The 20306-nt window shown below is 40.9% G+C and overlaps 1 protein-coding gene across 2 annotated transcripts in view; it reads right to left on the bottom strand.

Moving 5' to 3' along the window:
* akap9 (A kinase (PRKA) anchor protein 9) overlaps positions 1 to 20306 on the bottom strand; it is an 86973-nt gene that overhangs the window by 35441 nt on the left and 31226 nt on the right. For both annotated transcript variants that reach the window (XM_047383692.1, XM_047383693.1), the window contains exons 19-23: positions 19513 to 19646; positions 19194 to 19372; positions 17255 to 17472; positions 10215 to 10377; positions 817 to 911 (exon numbers count right to left, since the gene is read on the bottom strand). In XM_047383692.1, coding sequence (XP_047239648.1) covers positions 817 to 911; positions 10215 to 10377; positions 17255 to 17472; positions 19194 to 19372; positions 19513 to 19646 — 789 coding nt within the window. The remainder of the gene's footprint in view (positions 1 to 816; positions 912 to 10214; positions 10378 to 17254; positions 17473 to 19193; positions 19373 to 19512; positions 19647 to 20306) is intronic.

Raw genomic sequence — 20306 nt, 5'->3', positions numbered from 1 at the left:
ATTTGCTCTTGTTGGCATGTGGTCTAATTCTCCAAAACAATCCCATATCTTACTGCTTGAAAAATCCAAAGCAGGTGTATTTACAATCTAAGTGCCAAATTTGACAAGATCAGGGGTGCTATTTTTTTAAATGTTCAATTAAGAAAGATGCCTGCTGTCTAAATCTTTGATCCATTAAATAAGGCTTTCATTCCCAACTCAGTCGGACAATCCTCTTCCTTGCTTTCTTTCCATACTTTCTGTCCATGTCTTTCCCTCATTCCATTATGGTTTTGCACATTGTGATCATGCTTGGGTTTGTTTATCTGCTTTCCCTTAGCGCAGGATCAAAGCCTGACATTCCGGCTCAGCAGTGTTTGACACCAGCTGGAATTGTTTTTATCGTCTTAAATGGAAATGCATAATTGTATCAAATAATGGGGCATTTGTGTATAATTCTATCAAGAAATAATGTTATGTTTAGAGCTCCCAACCATTTTTTAAGAACAGATCTCTTCAGTGGGGTGGGTAAGTTAGTTTTTTAATTTTATGTATAAATACAAAGTTTTTTTTCCCCAGTCAAAATATGTGAGTAAAAGTAAAAGCAAAAGCCCAGAGAACCGTCAAAATAGCTTTTAAGGTGGCATTACTTACTTGCTTACTACTATCGTACTAGTTTTCTCTTACAAGTCTGAGCAAAGTGTTCTGTTATGCATTTACTCAAATCTTGGAATCTTGCTAAGAATGTCAGCAGCAAAACATCTACCTTTAATGTTTTGACAAGTCATTTGCTTTCACAGAGAGAAGAAATTATGTTTCCTCCTCCCTGGAACTCACCTGCAGCTCTTGCTCGAGGCTCAGCTGGAGCTCTTCCTTCTGGCGCAACTGCTCCTCTAGTGCAGCTCGTTCACCCGTGTAGCCATCTATGAGACCTGCAAAAGAAGTATAAGCTTAGAACGAAAGCAGCACTTCATGCATATCCAAAAAAAACCTTCAATGTTTTTGTTCTTCTACCTTCTTTGTTACAGGCACCCAATAAAAGGATTGAGAATAATTGTTTGAATGCTTTACAGAATTTGCACCATAATGACCTTATTTCTCTTTGTTAATCTCTTACCCCAAGTTTTCAGCAGCTAACTTTTTCTGCATGCTTTGTGCTATTAACCATTCAACTAGTAAAATATTCAGCTCATTTACAGCACAGACTCCACAACTTATGCTACATATACCCTTTAGGTCCTAAAGGTATACAATTTTAAAAATGTTTAAGTTTTATGGCATTTTTGACAAATTTCTCTTAAATATAATGGCTGCTATCATTACAAACAAGGTCTGATTAAAGCGATTGACATCATCCCTCCGCTAATATTCACAACTTCTTTATTATTAGTAGGGCAGAAGTAATGAATCAGTTTAATCATGATTAATTGATTATTGAAATACCCATCAACTAATTTAGTAATATATGTTTATATGTATATAAACTCTAAAACATGGCATTTGCTGAAAGAGCATCCCACTCAGAGCAGTAATTAGGCCAAAGCTGTACAAAAAATATATATATTACAGACCAAAAGTTTGGACACACATTCTCATTCAAAGAGTTTTCTTTATTTTCATGACTATTAATATTGTAGCTTCACACTGAAGGCATCAAAACTATGAATTAACACATGTGGAATTATATACTGAACAAAAAAGTGTGAAACAACTGAAAATATGTCTTATATTCTAGGTTCTTCAAAGTAGCCACCTTTTGCTTTGATTACTGCTCCGCACACTCTTGGCATTCTGTTGATGAGCTTCAAGAGGTAGTCACCTGAAATGGTTTTCACTTCACAGGTGTGCCCTGTCAGGTTTAATAAGTGGGATTTCAAGTCTTATAAATGGGGTTGGGACCATCAGTTGTGTTGTGCAGGAGGTGGATACAGTACACAGCTGATAGTCCTACTGAATAGACTGTTAGAATTTGTATTATGGCAAGAAAAAAGCAGATAAGTAAAGAAAAACGAGTGGCCATCATTACTTTAAGAAATAAAGGTGAGTCAGTCCGAACAATTGGGAAAACTTTGAAAGTGTCCCCAAGTGCAGTCCCAAAAACCATCAAGCGCTACAAAGAAACTGGCTCACATGAGGACCGCCAGAGAAAAGGAAGACCAAGAGTCTGCAGACGATAAGTTCATCCAAGTCACCAGCCTCAGAAATCGCAGGTTAACAGCAGCTCAGATTAGAGAACAGGTCAATGCCACACAGAGTTCTAGCAGCAGACACATCTCTAGAACAACTGTTAAGAGGAGACTGTGTGAATCAGGCCTTCATGGTAAAATAGATGCTAGGAAATCACTGCTGAGGACAGGCAACAAGCAGAAGAGACTTGTTTGGGCTAAAGAACACAAGGAATGGACATTAGACCAGTGGAAATCTGTGCTTTGGTCTGATGAGTCCAAGTTTGAGATCTTTGGTTCCAACTACCGTGTCTTTGTGCGGCGCAGAAGAGGTGAACGGATGGACTCTACATGACTGGTTCCCATCCTGAAGCATGGAGGAGGAGGTGTGATGGTGTGGGGGTGCTTTGCTGGTGACACTGTTGGGGATTTATTCAAAATTGAAGGCATACTGAACCAGCATGGCTACCACAGCATCTTGCAGTGGCATGCTGTTCCATCCGGTTTGCGTTTAGTTGGACCATCATTTATTTTTCAACAGGACAATGACCCCAAACACACCTCCAGGCTGTGTAAGGGCTATTTGACCTAGAAGGAGAGTGATGGGTGCTGCGCCAGATAACCTGGCCTCCACAGTCACCGGACCTGAACCCAATCGAGATGGTTTGGGATGAGCTGGACCGCAGAGTGAAGGCAAAAGGGCCAACAAGTGCTAAGCATCTCTGGGAACTCCTTCAAGACTGTTGGAAAACCATTTCAGGTGACTACCTCTTGAAGCTCATCAACAGAATACCAAGAGTGTGCGGAGCAGTAATCAAAGCAAAAGGTGGCTACTTTGAAGAACCTAGAATATAAGACATATTTTCAGTTGTTTCACACTTTTTTGTTCAGTATATAATTCCACATGTGTTAATTCATAGTTTTGATGCCTTCAGTGTGAAGCTACAATATTCATAGTCATGAAAACAAAGAAAACTCTTTGAATGAGAAGGTGTGTCCAAACCTTTGGTCTGTACTGTACATTTGAAATTTAAGATAAAAAAAAACCTTCTTTGTAAATATGCTCTATCCAGAACTCCTCAAGTGGCATATAGCTTTAGCTATACCTGGTTGAAATTCTGGAAAAATCTGCTATTAAGCACCTTTTGCTATCCGATTATTATTCGATTAATCATAAAAATAGTCGACAGATTAATGGATTAGCAAAATAATTGTTAGTTGTAGCCCTAATTATTAGCATGTATAAGCATACTTCTTAACTTTAGCACAGTAGAAAAAGTTACCTACTGATAGCTAACATGCTGATGTTAGCATGTTTGCCAACATTAGCATTTTAGATAGGGCTGCACGGTGGCGCAGTTGGTAGCACTGTTGCCTTGCAGCAAGAAGGTCCAGGGTTTGATTCCCTGCCGGGGTCTTTCTGCATGGAGTTTGCATGTTCTCCCTGTGCATGTGTGGGTTCTCACCGGGTACTCCGGCTTCCTCCCACAGTCCAAAGACATGCCAGTTAGGTTAAGTGGTCTCTCTAAATTGCCCCTTAGGTGAGTGTGCGTGTGGTTGTTTGTGCGTTACCCTGCGATGGACTGGCAACATGTCCAGGGTGTACCCTGCCTCTAGCCCATAGACTGCTGGAGATAGGCACCACTATGGAATAAGCGGTAGAAAATGACTGACTGACTGACTGAGCATTTTAGATAATGCTGGCAAGTATGATGCTATTAGCATAGCAGTTAGTGTTAGCTGCTCTTATCCAACACTCTTCCATTTGTACTCGTACTCGTCGTCTTCCGCTTTATCCGGGACCGGGTCGCGGGGGCAGCAGACTCAGCAGAGACGCCCAGACGTCCCTCTCTCCAGACACCTCCTCCAGCTCCTCCAGGGGGAGCCCAAGGCGTTCCCAGGCCAGGTGAGAGACATAGTCCCTCCAGCGTGTCCTGGGTCGTCCCCTGGGCCTCCTCCCGGTGGGACGTGCCTGGAACACCTCCCAAGGAAGGCGTCTAGGAGGCATCCGGTATAGATGCCCGAGCCACCTCAACTGGCTCCTCTCGATGTGGAGAAGCAGCGGCTCTACTCCGAGCCCCTCCCGGATGGCCGAGCTCCCCACCCTATCTCTAAGGGAGTGCCCGGCCACCCATCGGAGGAAGCTCATTTCAGCCGCTTGTATCCGGGATCTCGTTCTTTCGGTCATGACCCAAAGTTCATGGCCATAGGTGAGGGTAGGAATGTAGACCGACCGGTAAATTGAGAGCTTTGCTTTTCGGCTCAGCTCTCTCTTCACCACAACGGACCACCACAGTGCATGCTGTAGGTCTTGGCTAGATGGGGCCAGCAGGACCATGTCATCTGCAAAAAGAAGAGACGAAATCCTCTGGTCCTCAAACCAGACCCCCTCCGGCCCTTGGCTGCGCCTAGAAATCCTGTCCATAAAAGTTATGAACAGGACCGGTGACAAAGGGCAGCCCTGCCGGAGTCCAACATGCACCGGGAACAGGTCCGACTTAGTGCCGGCAATGCGAACCAAACTCCTGCTCCGCTTGTACAGAGACCGGATGGCCCCTAGTAAAGAGCCACCGATTCCATACTCCTGGATCACCCCCCACAGGCCATCATGAGGGACACAGTCGAATGCTTTCTCCAGGTCCACAAAACACATGTGGACTGGTTGGGCAAACTCCCATGAACCCTCGAGTACCCTGTAGAGGGTATAGAGCTGGTCCAGTGTCCCACGGCCGGGACGAAAACCACACTGCTCCTCCTGAAGCCGGGGTTCGACTATTGGCTGGACTCTCCTCTATAATACCCTGGCGTAGGCCTTACCAGGGAGGCTGAGGAGTGTGATACCCCTGTAGTTGGAACACACCCTCCGGTCACCCTTCTTATGAAGGGGGACCACCACCCCAGTCTGCCAATCCAGAGGCACTGTCCCCGACCGCCACGCAATGTTGAACAGGCGTGTCAACCATGGATCTCATCCAACCCCGAAGCCTTGCCACCGCGGAGCTTTTTAACCACCTCGGTGACTTCAGCCTGGGTGATGAAAGAGTCCAACCCCGAGTCCCCAGCCTCTGTTTCCACCAGGGAATGCGTGATGGCAGGATTGAGGAGATCCTCGAAATACTCCTCCCACCGGCCGATAATGTCCCCAGTCGAGGTCAGCAGCTCCCCACCCCCACTGTAAACAGTGTTGGCGAAGCACTGCTTCCCCCTCCTGAGGTGCCGGACGGTTTGCCAGAATCGCTTCGGGGCCAACCGGTAGTCCTTCTCCATGGCCTCACCGAACTCCTCCCAGGTCCGAGTTTTTGCCTCTGCCTCTGCCACCGCCCGGGCCGTGGCACACTTGGCCCCACGGTACCCGTCAACCGCCTCAGGAGTCCCACAAGCCAACCACAGCCATTTGTATGTTAGCATTTTCAACTTATTTAAAGCTACATTTAATTTTTAGGCCTTTCACTACTGGTTCTGGTGCTTGACAGTTTGAATCTTTTCTACTACATCTAACACTTCAGCAGCAGATATTAAATAGGCTAGCACTGTGCTTTAACAGGTTTTTACAGTAGTAGTTTTCTCTTCCAATGTTTCTGCTATTAAGTACTTTTCAACAAAGTGGTGAACTGCTTCACATCCTTTGAGCATTAAGCATTCACTGTATTTTCCACAGAAATGTGATTCTTCTAGCTCATTTAGGTGTCCTTGAGGTTGCGATCCAGACTAATTAATGCTTATCAACAGGGTACAATATCCAAGATTACCAACAACACATGAGTGAAGACAAAAAACTGTGCACATATATTTATATTATATTGTAGATATGTTTATACTGTTTAATTTGTATTGTATTGCACCGACTACGCCAAAACAAATTCCTTGTATGTCCAAAAACGTACTTGGCAATAAAGCTTTTCTGATTCTGATTCTGATTCTGAAAACATGATGTGGATGCATGCTCAGTCAATCAAACAAGCAAGAGTGAATGTTTGACCCATTTTGCTTTACATCCAAGTTGCAAGCACAATGAAATGCTCTATAAGTACTGTACTACTACATCACAGGTCAGCAAGCATTAACCTCTTTGTTGGAAATCAGTTCAAAGATAAACGAAAAAGGTATGGATGCTGCATGAGATGGCTGAGAAACCCTATTCATTCTTTCACTCTGTACTCTAACTTTGGAATAATGTACCTAGGAAAGGAAAATAATACACGATTTTCAAAATGCTTTGGAAATAAAAATCAAAAAAGGAATGGGGGCAATTGTATTCAGGCCCCTTTACTTTGATTTGCACACATAAAATACAGGTCAACCAGCTGCCTTCAAAAGTCATCTAATAAGTAAATTGAGTTCACCTTTGTGTAATAAGGTGTAAAACAAAATCCAACACCTGTTTAACATCTGTACTGCTCAAAACTCTTCATCTGAAAATGGAAAGAGTTTGACACATTCGCAAACCTACCAACACATAGTCATCTATCTAAAACTGACAGGTTGGGAAAGTAGAGAGTTAAATAGTGAAGTAGCCATGGGTCAGTGGTAACTTTGGAAGAGCTGCAGAGATACAAAGCTTAAATGAGGGAATCTGTTGACAGGACAATTATAAGTTGTGATATGGTCACCCTTATGGTCAATCTGACAGAGAGAGGTAACCCAATCCTTGTGGTTTTTAGTATAACAATGGCCATCAGTGGGCTCTAGATGGACAAACTGTCTACTTTTAAGGCTAGGCTTAAAACTTTCCTTTTTGATAAAGCTTATAGTTAGAGTGGCTTAGGTTATCCTGAGCTATCTCTGAAGTTATGCTGCTATAGGCTTAGGCTGCTGGAGGACATAATGACCCCTTTCACCCTCTTTGCTACATTCTCACACTACTCTCCAATTTTGCATTATTTGCTGTTATTTCAGCTTTTAACTTTGTTCTCTCTTTTCTCTTCCTAGAAGCTACACCTGGCCTGACTCTGTATCTACCTGTGACACCTTTCTGGAGAGGGGAATCGTCCGAGCTTCTGCTGGCAACAACTTAATGCTCACCCTCTACCGATGATCCACATAGCCCTGTCTTTCAGTGTTTAACCCTTTCTCTCTCCTAGACATGGCGATTGACTGAGCTTTTACTGTGACAAACTCTATGTGCTCTCTTTCAGACTCTAACCTTCAAAACTGGCTCGGAGTTTATCTGTTCTTTCTTTCTAGATGAAACAACTAAAGGAGCTCCATCCATTAACATTTACTTTTCCTTCCCATAGAAATTACTCCTGGATCAGTGCTTCTTTGTTCTTTTTGTGTCTCTGCTCTGTTCTCTCAAACCCCCAGTCGGTCGTGGCAGATGGCCGCTCACACTGAGCCTGGTTCTGGTTCTGCTGGAGGTCTCTTCCTGTTAAAAGGGAGTTTTTCCTCTTCACTGTCGCTACATGCATGCTCAGTATGAGGGATTGCTGCAAAGTTAACGCCAGTGACTGTCCACTGTCTCTACATGCTCATCCAGGAGGAGGGAATGCTGCAAGTCCCTGACTGGATGCAATCTGCTGGGTTTCTTTATTTAGAAAAACTTTTTATCCAATTTGAATAAATAACTGAATCTGACGGCACTGCTCAATGATTAGGATTAATTGGAATGTATGTACCTGACTTTTGTGAAGTGCCTTGGACGACATGTGTTGTGAATTGGCGCTATATAAATACACTGAATTGAATTGATATCCACAAATCTGGCCTTCACGGAAGAAAGCCATTAGAAAACCACAAGAAGTCCCGTTAACAGTTTGCAACAAGCCAGATAGGAGACCCAGCAAATATGTGGAAGCAGGATGCTCTGGTTAGAAGAGACCAAACTGAAACGTTCTGGCCAATGTGTAAAACGCTATGTGTGGAAGGAAGGCTAACACTGCACATCGCCCTGAAAACAAAATCCCAAACGTGAAAGGTGGTGGTGGCAGCATCATGCAGTGGGAATGCTTTTCTTGAGCATGAAGCTGATCTGAGTTAAGGGGAAGATGGATTGAACTAAACACAGTAAAACCCTGGAGGCTGCAAGAAACTTAAGATGGGGGTAGAAATTCACCTTCCAGCAGGTAAACCATCCTAAACATACAGGCAGAGTTAAGACAGAATGATTTATATCAGGGGTGTCCAAAGTCGGTCCTTGAGTGCCGTTGTCCTGCATGTTTTAGGTGTTTCCCTTCTTTAACATAGCTGATTCAGGTGATTGCAGTTCAGCAAAAGCTTGTTAATCAGCAATCAATGGAAATCAGGAATGCTAAACAGGGAAACTAAAATATGCAAGACACCGTTCCTTGAGGACAGACTTTGGACACTCTTGATTTAGGTCAAAGCATATTCTTGTGTTATAATGGCCAGGTAAAGCTTTAGACCTAGATATAATTGAGAATCTCTGGCAAGACTTCAAAATGGATGTTCACACACGCTGTTCGTTCAGTCTCATAAAATCCCAAAGGAGTATACAGATTTATTCGGCTATAATGTGACAAAAAGGGAAACAGTTTCAAGGGGTATGAATACTTTTGCAAGGCACTGTAAATGCCAATGGTCCCACAACAGGACACAAAACCTTATGCAAAGTTTGGCTAAGGAGAGATCTTTGTAATACTCAGCTGTCAGATGCAAGTAATTCAAGACTGAAAAAACATCATCCAACAGCTGCAGAGAGCAGTGTCAGAAAACTACAACTGTACTTTAGTAACAGTATGGTTTTCCAGCTACAGTATCTGATTATCATATGTTTTAATCAAATATGAGCAGGTCATGTTTGTGACATTTAATACATTCCATCTGTCAGAAAAAGGATCTTCTTTCAAGGCTGAAACTAATAGAAAACCAGTTTGAAAATGCCACACCCTGGAGTTTTTACCTGGATCTTCCAACACAATAGAGCAGATATTTCTCTTTCAGCTCACTGTACAACAAGTCCAGTAGATATCCAACATTCCCAACCAGTTAATGAAGAAACAAAACATGATGTTCAAACCAGTTTTCATTTCACAGTAAGATCACGTTTACATAATGGGTGTAGCATTATTTAAAGGGATAGTGTCTAAGGACATTCATTTATTCCACAAAACACCACAATGACAATTTAAAACGGTGCTAATGCAAAATAATATTTTCAACTAAAGTCACAGTCTTTTACTCTTATTAAACAGCTTTCTGTTTTGTAGATGTACAAAGCTATTTTATGACAACAAACATTTGGTGCTCCTCTAAAAGATTACCGAGCATAAACAGAGAAACAGGATCCCTGTCTTGTAAAGGATCATCTAAGATAAGAAAGGGCCATAAACTCATTGCTGCTAAGTGTTTCTACAAAGCGAACGAGAAGTAAATTATTCTTGTCCTGTTGGATAACCACAATTCAATTCAATTCAATTCAAAGATACTTTATTGATCCCCGAGGGGAAATTCGAATGATTTAAGACAAAAGAGGAAAGTGTATGAGATGGGCCTGGTGTACACATTTGACCTCTTATGGACCAGCCGCTACCGACATGAATTGAACAGTTTACCTCTTACCAACAACAAATGCACGTAATTAATGGCTAATTCCTAATTACCTTAAAGAATATACATTTTTGTCTCACAAAAGGCCCAGTTGTTGTTGCAATGATGCAGGAGGTTCTCTGATTTATCTTTGTTTGATCAGGGGTCATAATCTGTTATATTTCATAGGAACTAACTATACAAAACTGGGTTCAAAACAGCACAATTTATGGAAATAGGATGCAATATAAAAGCTTTAGAAAATATCATATTTAATCTGATTATATGAGATTTCAATATTTTTATGATTATTTATTTTCAGAATTTCCCCAAATAATTAATTCTAAGTGTAATAAACCGATATTCAATAGGAAATAAATGGTAGCAGGGAATGGAGGAAATGCCATCACGTGGGTGTAAGAAATACTGTTACAAATTAACTTGTAGTCATGGAAGCTGAATATTCTTCAAGAGTCCTATGAGAATTTCATGTATTTTTGACCCCAATAAAAGCTGTCCGATGCCAGATACAAAGCCTTCTTAGTACACATTGAAAATTATCTTATATAAAAATAAAAATCGAACCCTCAGCGCGGTGGAGTTCCAGAGCCAGCTGCTCCCGGGCTCGAGCCTCCTCCGTCACCCTCTCCTGCAGCTCCTCCTGCTTCTGCAGCAGGTCTGTGATCTCCTGGTTGTGGCGGAAGGACTCGCGCATCAGTTCAGTCTGGGTCATCCGGGCATGCTCCAGCTACAAGGAGAAACGGAGGAAATAGTGTTGAACAAGATGGGAATTTTGTGACCAGAAGGACTTTATCTTTGCAGCTGTCACAGTGTAATATTTTAGGCAAATAGTGTCCGACTGAATGTTTTTCTATCAATTTAATGGTTCAGTGAGGGTTGAGTCATGTTAAATTGTTTGACAGTGGCAGCTTTTACTGTGACTAACTCTATGTGCTCTCTTTCAGACTCTAACCTTCAAAACTGGCTCAGAGTTTATCTGTTCTTTCTTTCTAGATGAAACGACTAAAGGAGCTACATCCATTAACATTTACTTTTCCTTCCCATTGAAAGTACTCCTGGATCAGTGCTTCTGTGTTCTTTTTGTGTCTCTGTTCTGTTCTCTCAAACCCCCAGTCAGTCGTGGCAAATGGCCGCTCACACTGAGCCTGGTTCTGCTGGAGGTTTCTTCCTGTTAAAAGGGAGTTTTTCCTCTCCACTGTCGCTACATGCATGCTCAGTATGAAGGATTGCTGCAAAGTCAACGCCAGTGACTTTCCACTGTCTCTACATGCTCATCCAGGAGGAGTGAATGCTGCAAGTCACTGACTGGATGCAATCTGCTGGGTTTCCTTAGATAGAAAAACTTTTTATCCAATTTGAATAAATAACTAACTGACTGCACTGTTCAATGGTTAGGATTAATTGGAATGTATGTACCTGACTTTTGTGAAGCGCCTTGAGATGACATGTGTTGTGAATTGGCGCTATTTAAATAAAACTGAATTGAATTGAATTGAACTTACAGGGATGATCTTTATCCAGGTCCCTTTGAAATGTCCCTGTCGGACAATTAGGTGTAGGAAGAATAACCTCGTCTTTTTTGCTTGCGATGTATGCAAATATACGTTTGTCAATGTTTGTTAAAACACGTGTAAGACTCAAATTCCCTTCATCCACCTTGGACATATCTCCAATGTGGCTTAGTAACTTTCTTTAAGTGGTTTCTCCTTCATAACCAACCCAGCTCCAAAACCAAAGTGAGGATCCACAAAGACCTCCAACGACCTGGGCCAGAACCAACCACTGCTGGTCTCAGGGTTGCCATCCTGCTGAAATAACAGTTGCTTAATCTGATGTTTCCCCATAAACTGAGCTGAGAAACAGGACAGGAGAAGAACAGTTGGTTCTGTGAGAGAGAAGAGCCTGATTTCGGACCATAGAAAGGCACTAAATTCTGAGATTCTGATAAATTCTTTCTAAATCTTAAATTTAATCTGTTTAATCAGTATCTTGAATGTTTATTCCCAAATCATGAAACTTCCCTTTTGAGCCTGTAGTTATTTGCAGGTTTTTGCTTAATTAAATAATTAGAAAATAGATTTTAGTTAAAGTAATTATTTTTCCACAGATCATCAGTTCCAGTAGATTTGTCTTAAAATCATTACTTTAAATGTTTATTTTACTGTTGGTCATAAATTAATCTTAATCCTAAGAAATATGCAGATGAAAACAGACCTAATCACACAACAGCAATAAACGTATTAATCTAAAATGTTTCTAAACAAGAATGTTTGGAAAACAAGTTTCTGTATGTTGTAACTGCACAAGTTTTATAAACATTTTTTTCTCGCTTTAAATTAGTTACAGCAAAAAAAGAGGTTAAAGCTTCTATGATAATCAGGCGGCAACACTGCCAAAAAAATGCAGCTTAGTCTAAAAACTAACATGCTGATGTAACAGCTTTGCAGTAAAATACGTTAGCTATATTAGCACTATAAAACCTGTCAGTCAGGTGACAGAGGCAACGTTTTTCCTTATAAAAACACTTGGAAATCATTGCGTTAGACCGGCATAAACCGCCCGTGCACTCAGACTCATTTTCCATAGATTTTCATATCTCTCTGAGCAAAGGTCTTATTGTGATGATGTGGGAACTGGTGAAGTGGTAATGTGAACCTGCCACAAAGGAGAAGTCATATGATCTTTCACCTAATGAGTCAGGAGAGCCGCCGCTACTCCGTGCTGCTGTGTGCCTACATGGAAAGACATTCAGCTTACATCACATCTGCATGTTTGGACCTGAGCTGCAGAAAACAGGCTATAAAATTAACCCATGGAACGTCCAGACTCGCAGGTTAAAAATTCACAAACTCTCATTCTATTCATAATTTAAAAAGCACATTTGTGGGCTGACGGATGTCAACTTACTGTATATGGAGGAGTGGGCAGGGAGATTTTAGATATGACTTTGAGAACGTGACCATTAGTCCTGTGATTGACATGTGAGATCTGAGTCTGGACCACCACTGCGTTTCTCGAATTCAAGGTGCTGCACAGTGGGAAGGGTCGAGGAAGGGGTACGCGGGATTCCACCTCGTACACATCTTGGTCCTCCCCCTCCAGCCACGTGCTGCTCTGCATGCTCGAGTTCCAGTATGAGCGATAGGAATCCATGGCAGGCAAAACTTCCAGCCTTATTTCGTTTCCTATCCAGATTCATGAAAAGACTCTTCCGTCTCATACGATCCTTTAGGCTTAGCAGGTCCACTGCAAGTAGCAATAAAGTCCAGTGGGAAATGAACCAGTGATATATGTTGTGGATGGCTCCCAGCAACAGTCTCTATGTGTTTTGCACACACATGGAGGAAGAGTAAACATTGTTTGAAGAAGGTGACATTCACGTCATCTCAATCACATGCAGCTCCAGGTAAGCTTCGAGAATAGAAATCTTTCAGGAAACAGAAGAGTTTTTATAGTCCTGCAATAAAGTGTCATCCTCTGCAGCAGGTTGAAATCAGATCCAGGTCCAGCAACCTAAAATCCACTCCTGAATACAACAGAAAGTGGGTAAACATAAAAGCGAGCATTTCTTCCCTTCGTTTTCCGTGTGTAGACCTCCGCTTCTCGCTCCGTGTTGTCTGTGACCTTCTTTCTTCAGAGTGAAACCATATTACGCCGCTCAGTAAAGCTCACACCCCCTCTGCTCTCCTTTCTCTCTGCTCCCTCACTCACTCTCTGGAGATTCATTAACAATACCCTGACGCTGTAGCAGCCCCAACCTGCATGGGAGCCTCTCAGGGGCCCCTTCTAATTGACTGGTCCAGACATCAACCGGTTGAGGGTGTAATGACAGCGCTCAGATTGGAAAGTCACTCACTCAGTCTTTCCTTTCTACTTCCTTCAAAGAATCCTTGCAAAACATATTCACACAAACTATAATGTTACTAGAATCTATCTGCTTATCCTTGAAAGTTTAAAAACATGTAACTGTGAGCCTTTAGAAGAGGGTGCTTTTCTCTACTTCCTACTCTAAACACACAGCAGGATCCTTCTCAGAAAAAGTGGGAGGAGACATCAGGTGTGGCTTCAATTCTTCTTAAGTCCAGTGGACAGGGTAGATTTGCAAACAGATCGAGCACACAAATAACCACAGAAAACACACGCCCATTTTTCAGAAAGCTGTCAAACCAGACATTCTTCCCACTGAAGCAGCAAAAATAACCATTTAAGAAGGGTTAAGACAGAGTGACGTGCTGCCTCTCAGTCTGCTGTCAAATGAGCAATTTCTATCTCGCACTGGTAGGTAAAGGCAGTGAGCAATCAGGGAACAAACACCTACCAAAGGGCAAATAATTTACAAGCCACGGCTCAACAAAGACACCTAACATTCCTGATCTGGCTTGTTACATCGGTCTCTGTTAACGACTTGATGATTCAACAACAGTCAAGACAAATGTACAGGAGATCAATAGCAACAGGAAATTATTGAAGGAACCATTAGAGTCTCAGTTGATCAGACATTTATTGTGCTTTCAAGGATGTGTACTTAGAGAAGATCTGCTGGTTGTAATCACCTATTAACAAGGGGACTATTCTTCAAATAAATGTTTTCTGATTGCAGAAGTTATTGAGTTATATAAAAAGATTTTAAGGCTTTTTATAAACTGTTAATCTTTGTGACATATAAAAGTCGAAATCATCTGAAATTTTCAATATTGTATAAGAACTGTGTGACCTGAAATAAAATACACCAAAGAAATGTGTGAGTGTGTGTACTAAGGACAAATGTAGTGCTTGCAAATGTATTAGGTTTGACCTTTAACCTACAAGAACTGTTTCTCGTAGTCCGTTCATGCAGGAAGTATCCAGGCAATCTCCACGAAATCAACTATTTTATTACCTCGACAAGTCAAAATACATTTAGTTTGTCAATACGTGTCAAAATGTTCCTACATGAATGTAGGGTTGAGCAGTTATCATATCGCTCTATTACTATCGGAAAAACATGTTTTAATATTAACATATTTGCAGTAGAATCACACTATTTAATGTAACTTGTACACTGAAATAGCCTTGTTGATAATGATGTTTTTACAGAGCAGTATTTGTTTTGCATGGCTCTGGCTGTTTTAGATATATATTTTTTTATTTTTACTTTTATGGTTGCTGCAGTAAAATACCACAAAATATTTAGGCTTAAGTCCAAATAGCCTATTTTGGCATGAAAGATTTTATTTTGCTTATGTAAAAAATGTTATAGCTTTAATCATTAAATAAATTTTTGAAGTTAAAAACAGCTGTAGTCAAGAGCGTATATTTTATCTAGTGATAGAATGTTGATATTTTTGGTCTCTCAAGTTTAAAGAATGTGGCTTAGGAACAAAATTTTAACTCATTTCAATTACTGGCTGTCACATTAATCCAAGTCTGCCTCCGATTGGCTGATCAGCCTTCCTGACGTCTCCTTCCCAGGAAGCTTCGCCTACAAAGGAATAAGTGCTGGGTTCCAACTCAGACAGAAAAAGCACAGACTACCGAATACAAAGTGGTTCTGAATCTAAAGTCGGAAACCAACAAGACATCCAACCCCTCGGACCAATAGTGGCCAGAGTGACCTCTAGGCAGACAACTGCTGAAAAGCTGGTTATCCCTGTAGCAGAGAATTAGAAAGGGAGCTGACAGAATCACAGAAGCAGAAATTCAAGTTGGTTCTGAAAAAGTAAACTGTTGCATCTGACCCTGTTAGTTTTATCCCAGGCAGTTCTGGAGTTGAACACTGACACATTTAAAGTAGTTCCAGGACTTTGAATTCATTCTCCTTTTAAATTTCCCTTCTAAGATAAATAATGAGAACACATCAAAATTAGGATGTAAATTCCTTTTTGGTAGACTCTTGGTATATACCAGACTTTCCCCAGGTCAATTTCTATTTTGAGGCTTCAATTCCCTACTTTAAGCCTACAGCTGAAAATGCACAAGAAAATTAATAAAATATTTAGTAAACAGACCTTATTTGGATTAATAATAAATTGATTAATTACCAGTTCCTGCTAAGTTTTCTTATTACTCACACTACACAAAGATGACTAAAAATACTGTTCAATAAATTAGGTATCAACTCTTCATGTAGATGATACCTAAACAGCAGCAACGCTTTGTTTCACGTCTTTAAAGCTATTTTTAGACCATCAAGACACAACCCATTTTAGCGTGAATAATGCATGAATTCCAGCCAGAGGGAGAGATGAGTTGTGCAGCCAGTTACTGTAACACGCTCAATGGCCTAGTTAAACTGGCCCTGTCTCTGTGGGCTGACACAGTACACAGCGGGAGCGCTACATGGACACCCTGCGGGGGTGGAGCTGCTCAGCGAGTCCGGACCAGGATAGGCTGCTCGGCAAACACAAAAAGCTCTGTGTAAATACTGCTCGTATCTACAGGCAACCACTGGGAATGAGGCAGCTCTTTTGTGTGTGAATTCTAGACACATTCTGCCATCTCATCCCCATTATGTCTCCCAATGAACAGGCGCAGAAACCCACGGGTGGGGGGTTAATAGTGTTTAGAGTTCTTTTAAATGTTTTGAAAGCATGAATGTCTCACTAGAGCTTTCTGTTTACTGACAACTTAGAAGCACAGACACATAAGAACATATAAGCAGACCTTGTAGCGGTTTGTTTATTTGGGCTTTTATGCTGTTAAATAAATTCTTTACACTCTACAAGCCAACTTGTTAGTATATTAATTTATATGAAAAGAAACCAAAAAAAATAGGCCCCTCCACATTATGGTTCCCCAAAAACCAAGAATCCTTTTGTCCCTTTACACCATCTAAGTCAATCAGGTGAAATCACTGGCTGTGTGTGCTTTCAAAGCATGCAGCTAGAATTCTGGAATCAAAGGGGAGTGGCCTACGACTCCCTGCATTCAGCCAATAAATATGTATAAAATGTGTGTGAACTCTAAATGCATTCTGCACTTTGAATACAGATACAAACTTGTCCATCGCAACGTGTTCATCTGCATCAGATTCAGCTGATCAGTGTATTAATCAGATTAGCCACAAAGTGGGGGACAATCAGGTGTCTGCTCAGTTTGCACCAGTAGACTCAAGGTGTTGTCTTAGCTTTGTCATATATCACTACGTCACATTATTCCCTAGTCCAGTTTGAACCTTTCTGCTCATAACAGGCCTGTTACTGCCTCGCCAGGTGGATAAAGGTGAAACAGGTGTGGGTCAACTTCAAACCCCCCATTCTTAGTTGACACCTTCCAGCTGATAGTGACGCACATAAAAAGACTTTTAACATTTAGACACTCAAAGTTTTGGCTGATTCCTCAACATAAAACTGCATCAGCTCCTTAGAGCAAGATTTGTCCTATGGTGTACAGCAATCAAAGGGTTTACCACAGATTCTCAAGCAGACACCGATCTGAACTAGGACTACGTTGCCACATTTAAACACATCGCTGTTGCTTTACTTGTGTTCTTCAAATTCTTGTCATGCTTTCCAGTGATTTAGTTTAAACTTGTAGAGGAGAGACAAATTAAATGACCTCTCCATTCAGTAATGTATGAGCAAAACTCAACAATATGAATTCTGACACAAATAATGGGTTTATACCTGGTTAGTTGTGTCTGTGATGGTCATCAACATCTTCTCCACAGCTATCTGAAGTCTTCCGCTGATGCCCAGAAAATATTCCTCGTTCCAGAGCTGTGATTCTGCCCCAAGGAGCAGCCTGTCCATCATCTGTCGGGACATCTCCAGACCCTCTTCAACCTCCAACTTACCAGACCAGAGCCTTGTGTTGGCACCAGTTTCCCTGCTCTGGCAAGTTTCTGTGGAATCAGACAACAGAAATCTGTTTTATTTGTATGAATGTCTTCATATTGTGACTTTCTTAAAACCTTCTTGCAGAGGTGTACATCAAACTCCCAAAACCACAATGACAAAATCATGTTTATTGCGTAAATGAAAGGGAATACAGGCTAATCAAGTCACAGATCAAGGTTTCACAGGAATATTTATGTATAGCTCATAAACTGGATGGACCAGAATGCAAATATGTGCTAATCATTACTGTTGAACAAGGGACACGTCACCTGGTTTAAATGAGAAATCCACATTTAGCTATTTACTTTCTTATTTTCATAAAACATCACAACAAGAGGAGGAGGGTTAACAGCTAAGCTGCACAGGCTGTCAGATTAGAGACTGAAAACAGAGCAGAACCATAAAGAAGTAGATGCTTTATAATGGCTGGCTTGTGCAGGTATTCATAAAATTAGTTATATATGTATATAAAACTTGCAAGAGATTTGCAATCATCTTAAACAATACAAATGTAAAAGACAAAGTAAGTTGAAGTAATTTGGTAGTTGATTACAGTTGATGTGCATTAGTTGTTGCAGAGGCACTGAGTTTATTGACGTGGACACCCGCTCCAATGGTTCTCTTCTGTATACAATGTTTTGTTTCAACAGGAAAATTGCTGCTAAACTATATCTCAAATGTATTTCCATGAAAACACAGATTACATAAACTGTCACCTGGACTGCATATACAAATGCAGACATATAATTCAACAAGGAATTTTAATTTGCATGAATGTATATGATTAAATCAGCTGTGACACGTGTTTAATCTACCAGTGAATGCACTGTGGAATAACACAGTACTGCTTATGGTGAAAACTTTAATGATTTTAAAGGATTAAAGCATTAATATCTTTTTAAATAGCCATTTATTATAAATTAATGTGGGTACAGGGAGGGAGAGAGAGATTTAAACACTGGAATCCACACAATTAATCCAGAATTAATTTGCTCCAGCAGCAGATTGATCTGCTAACATTTTCTAAAAGCTGGCTGTACTTTTTTGTTAATAGAAGCAGGAATTGTTTTAGTGTTGGAGGAACAATAAATTAGTTAGCTTGATAAAATGAGACACTGTATTTTACTTTCATGATGCAATTTGTGTGAAATGGGAAATAAAAAAAATTATCTGTCCGCTGTCTTATTTGCATGTAAATGTGTTGAGTTTGTTTGTTATAACACAACACATGCCTGCAGAAACTGACTCATTATGTGGTTTTTATGGAGAAGAAAACAGAAAGACATCACGGTATCCCAGTTTATCCATTACGATTACAAGATAATATCTGGAACAACGTTGCTGAGATTTCAGTGATAATTGCCAGCAACACAGTCTGAACTCAGTGGTTGCTATATTTAATATTTAACATGTTATTCGTATGTGGTTTAAATCAGATTATCTGTTACAACCGAAACATTTGTGGTCATCCAGTTTATTTTATTAGTCAAAAACCTGATTGGGAATTAGAATCTCTCAGTTTACAGCACGTTTAGATCCGGTTGTGTTAAAATGGACAACAAATGAACATTTTAGAGTAATGCAGAGGTGCACCGCCCACTGCATGTATAATTAATTTTCCGGCATCCAGCCATCTAGAAGATCTTAAGTTGGATTCTCCTAACTGTCTTACCAATAAGCAGCAGAGGGTTAACCCAAATATTTTCTGAAGCTTGATGTTACTTGCCTGCATCGTCACTGTGGCAGGTTTCTGCCTGTGTGGTTGACTCAGGAGGCTGCACTCCAGCTGACGCTTCAAGCAATCTTTGCATGTGGAGGCCTAAAGTTTCCTCAGCAGCAGCGGTTGTCTTCAGTACATCTACAAGCACTTGGCTGAGCTTTTTGTTGGCTTCACAGGGCAAGTTTCTGAAAACACAATGAAATATTGTGGGAATAAAATGCATGTTAGCCGGTTTATTTGATTAAGATTGTTGTAAACATGTGGTCCAGCATATGTGCAAAACGTTTACGTCATTCAGAATAATTTTGTATAAATGCCGCTATACCTTTCAGTATCTTTATCTGAAGACTCCCCATCATCCTGCTTTGATATTTTGAGTCTTCCAGTTACAGGTGTGTGATCTGAATCTTCCTCTCCTTCCCCATCTTGCTTCTCATCATCGTCTCTCTTCTTTAAGGCCTGGACGGGGAGCAGAGAGAACACAGACAGCAGCCCCGTCATTTCAAAGTTTCAGCATAACAAACAGGCTTCTGAAAACTGAACTGCATTGGAAACCGCAACATTGCGTGCGCGAACATTAGTAAAAGTAGATTCAAAGAAGCCACAGCAGCGCATGGGCAGAAACACTGCCTGCTTATGAGCACAACGACACAATTTAACTCCCTCAGCGACCAGAGAAACACTAGTATCTTTGTGCTGCTATGGCAACAGGTGCACCTGAGGGAAAGAGACAGACATAGATAAGAGCTCCCCCTGGTGGAAATGCAGCCAAAATGCATCTTATCCTGCTACATATTTCATTTGTTGCTCAGAGGAGGTATCGATCAGGCATTTTCTGTAAAAACACCTGAAGTAGACAATAGGAACAGTAAAACAAAACCAAAAGGCTAAAATATGTACAAAATTCCAATAAGAGCTAGCGATTTAACAAGAGGATTAAACTATATTTGGATGGTTCCAAAAATGACAATTTTACCTGCATCATTAATGATGAAGCCCATATTGTACACTACATGTGTAAAATGTTTAATGCACTCCTTTTTTAATGGACTGCTCAAAAGACAGGCCCAGCGCCTGCACACTGTATGTAGACTAAGATTAAGTTACCTAAATTTACTG

This window comes from Girardinichthys multiradiatus, chromosome 13 (assembly GCF_021462225.1).
Source record: "Girardinichthys multiradiatus isolate DD_20200921_A chromosome 13, DD_fGirMul_XY1, whole genome shotgun sequence".
NCBI lineage: Eukaryota > Metazoa > Chordata > Actinopteri > Cyprinodontiformes > Goodeidae > Girardinichthys > Girardinichthys multiradiatus.
The sequence above is the reverse complement of the archived record's forward strand: the minus strand, read 5'-3'. Positions and strand labels throughout refer to the sequence as shown.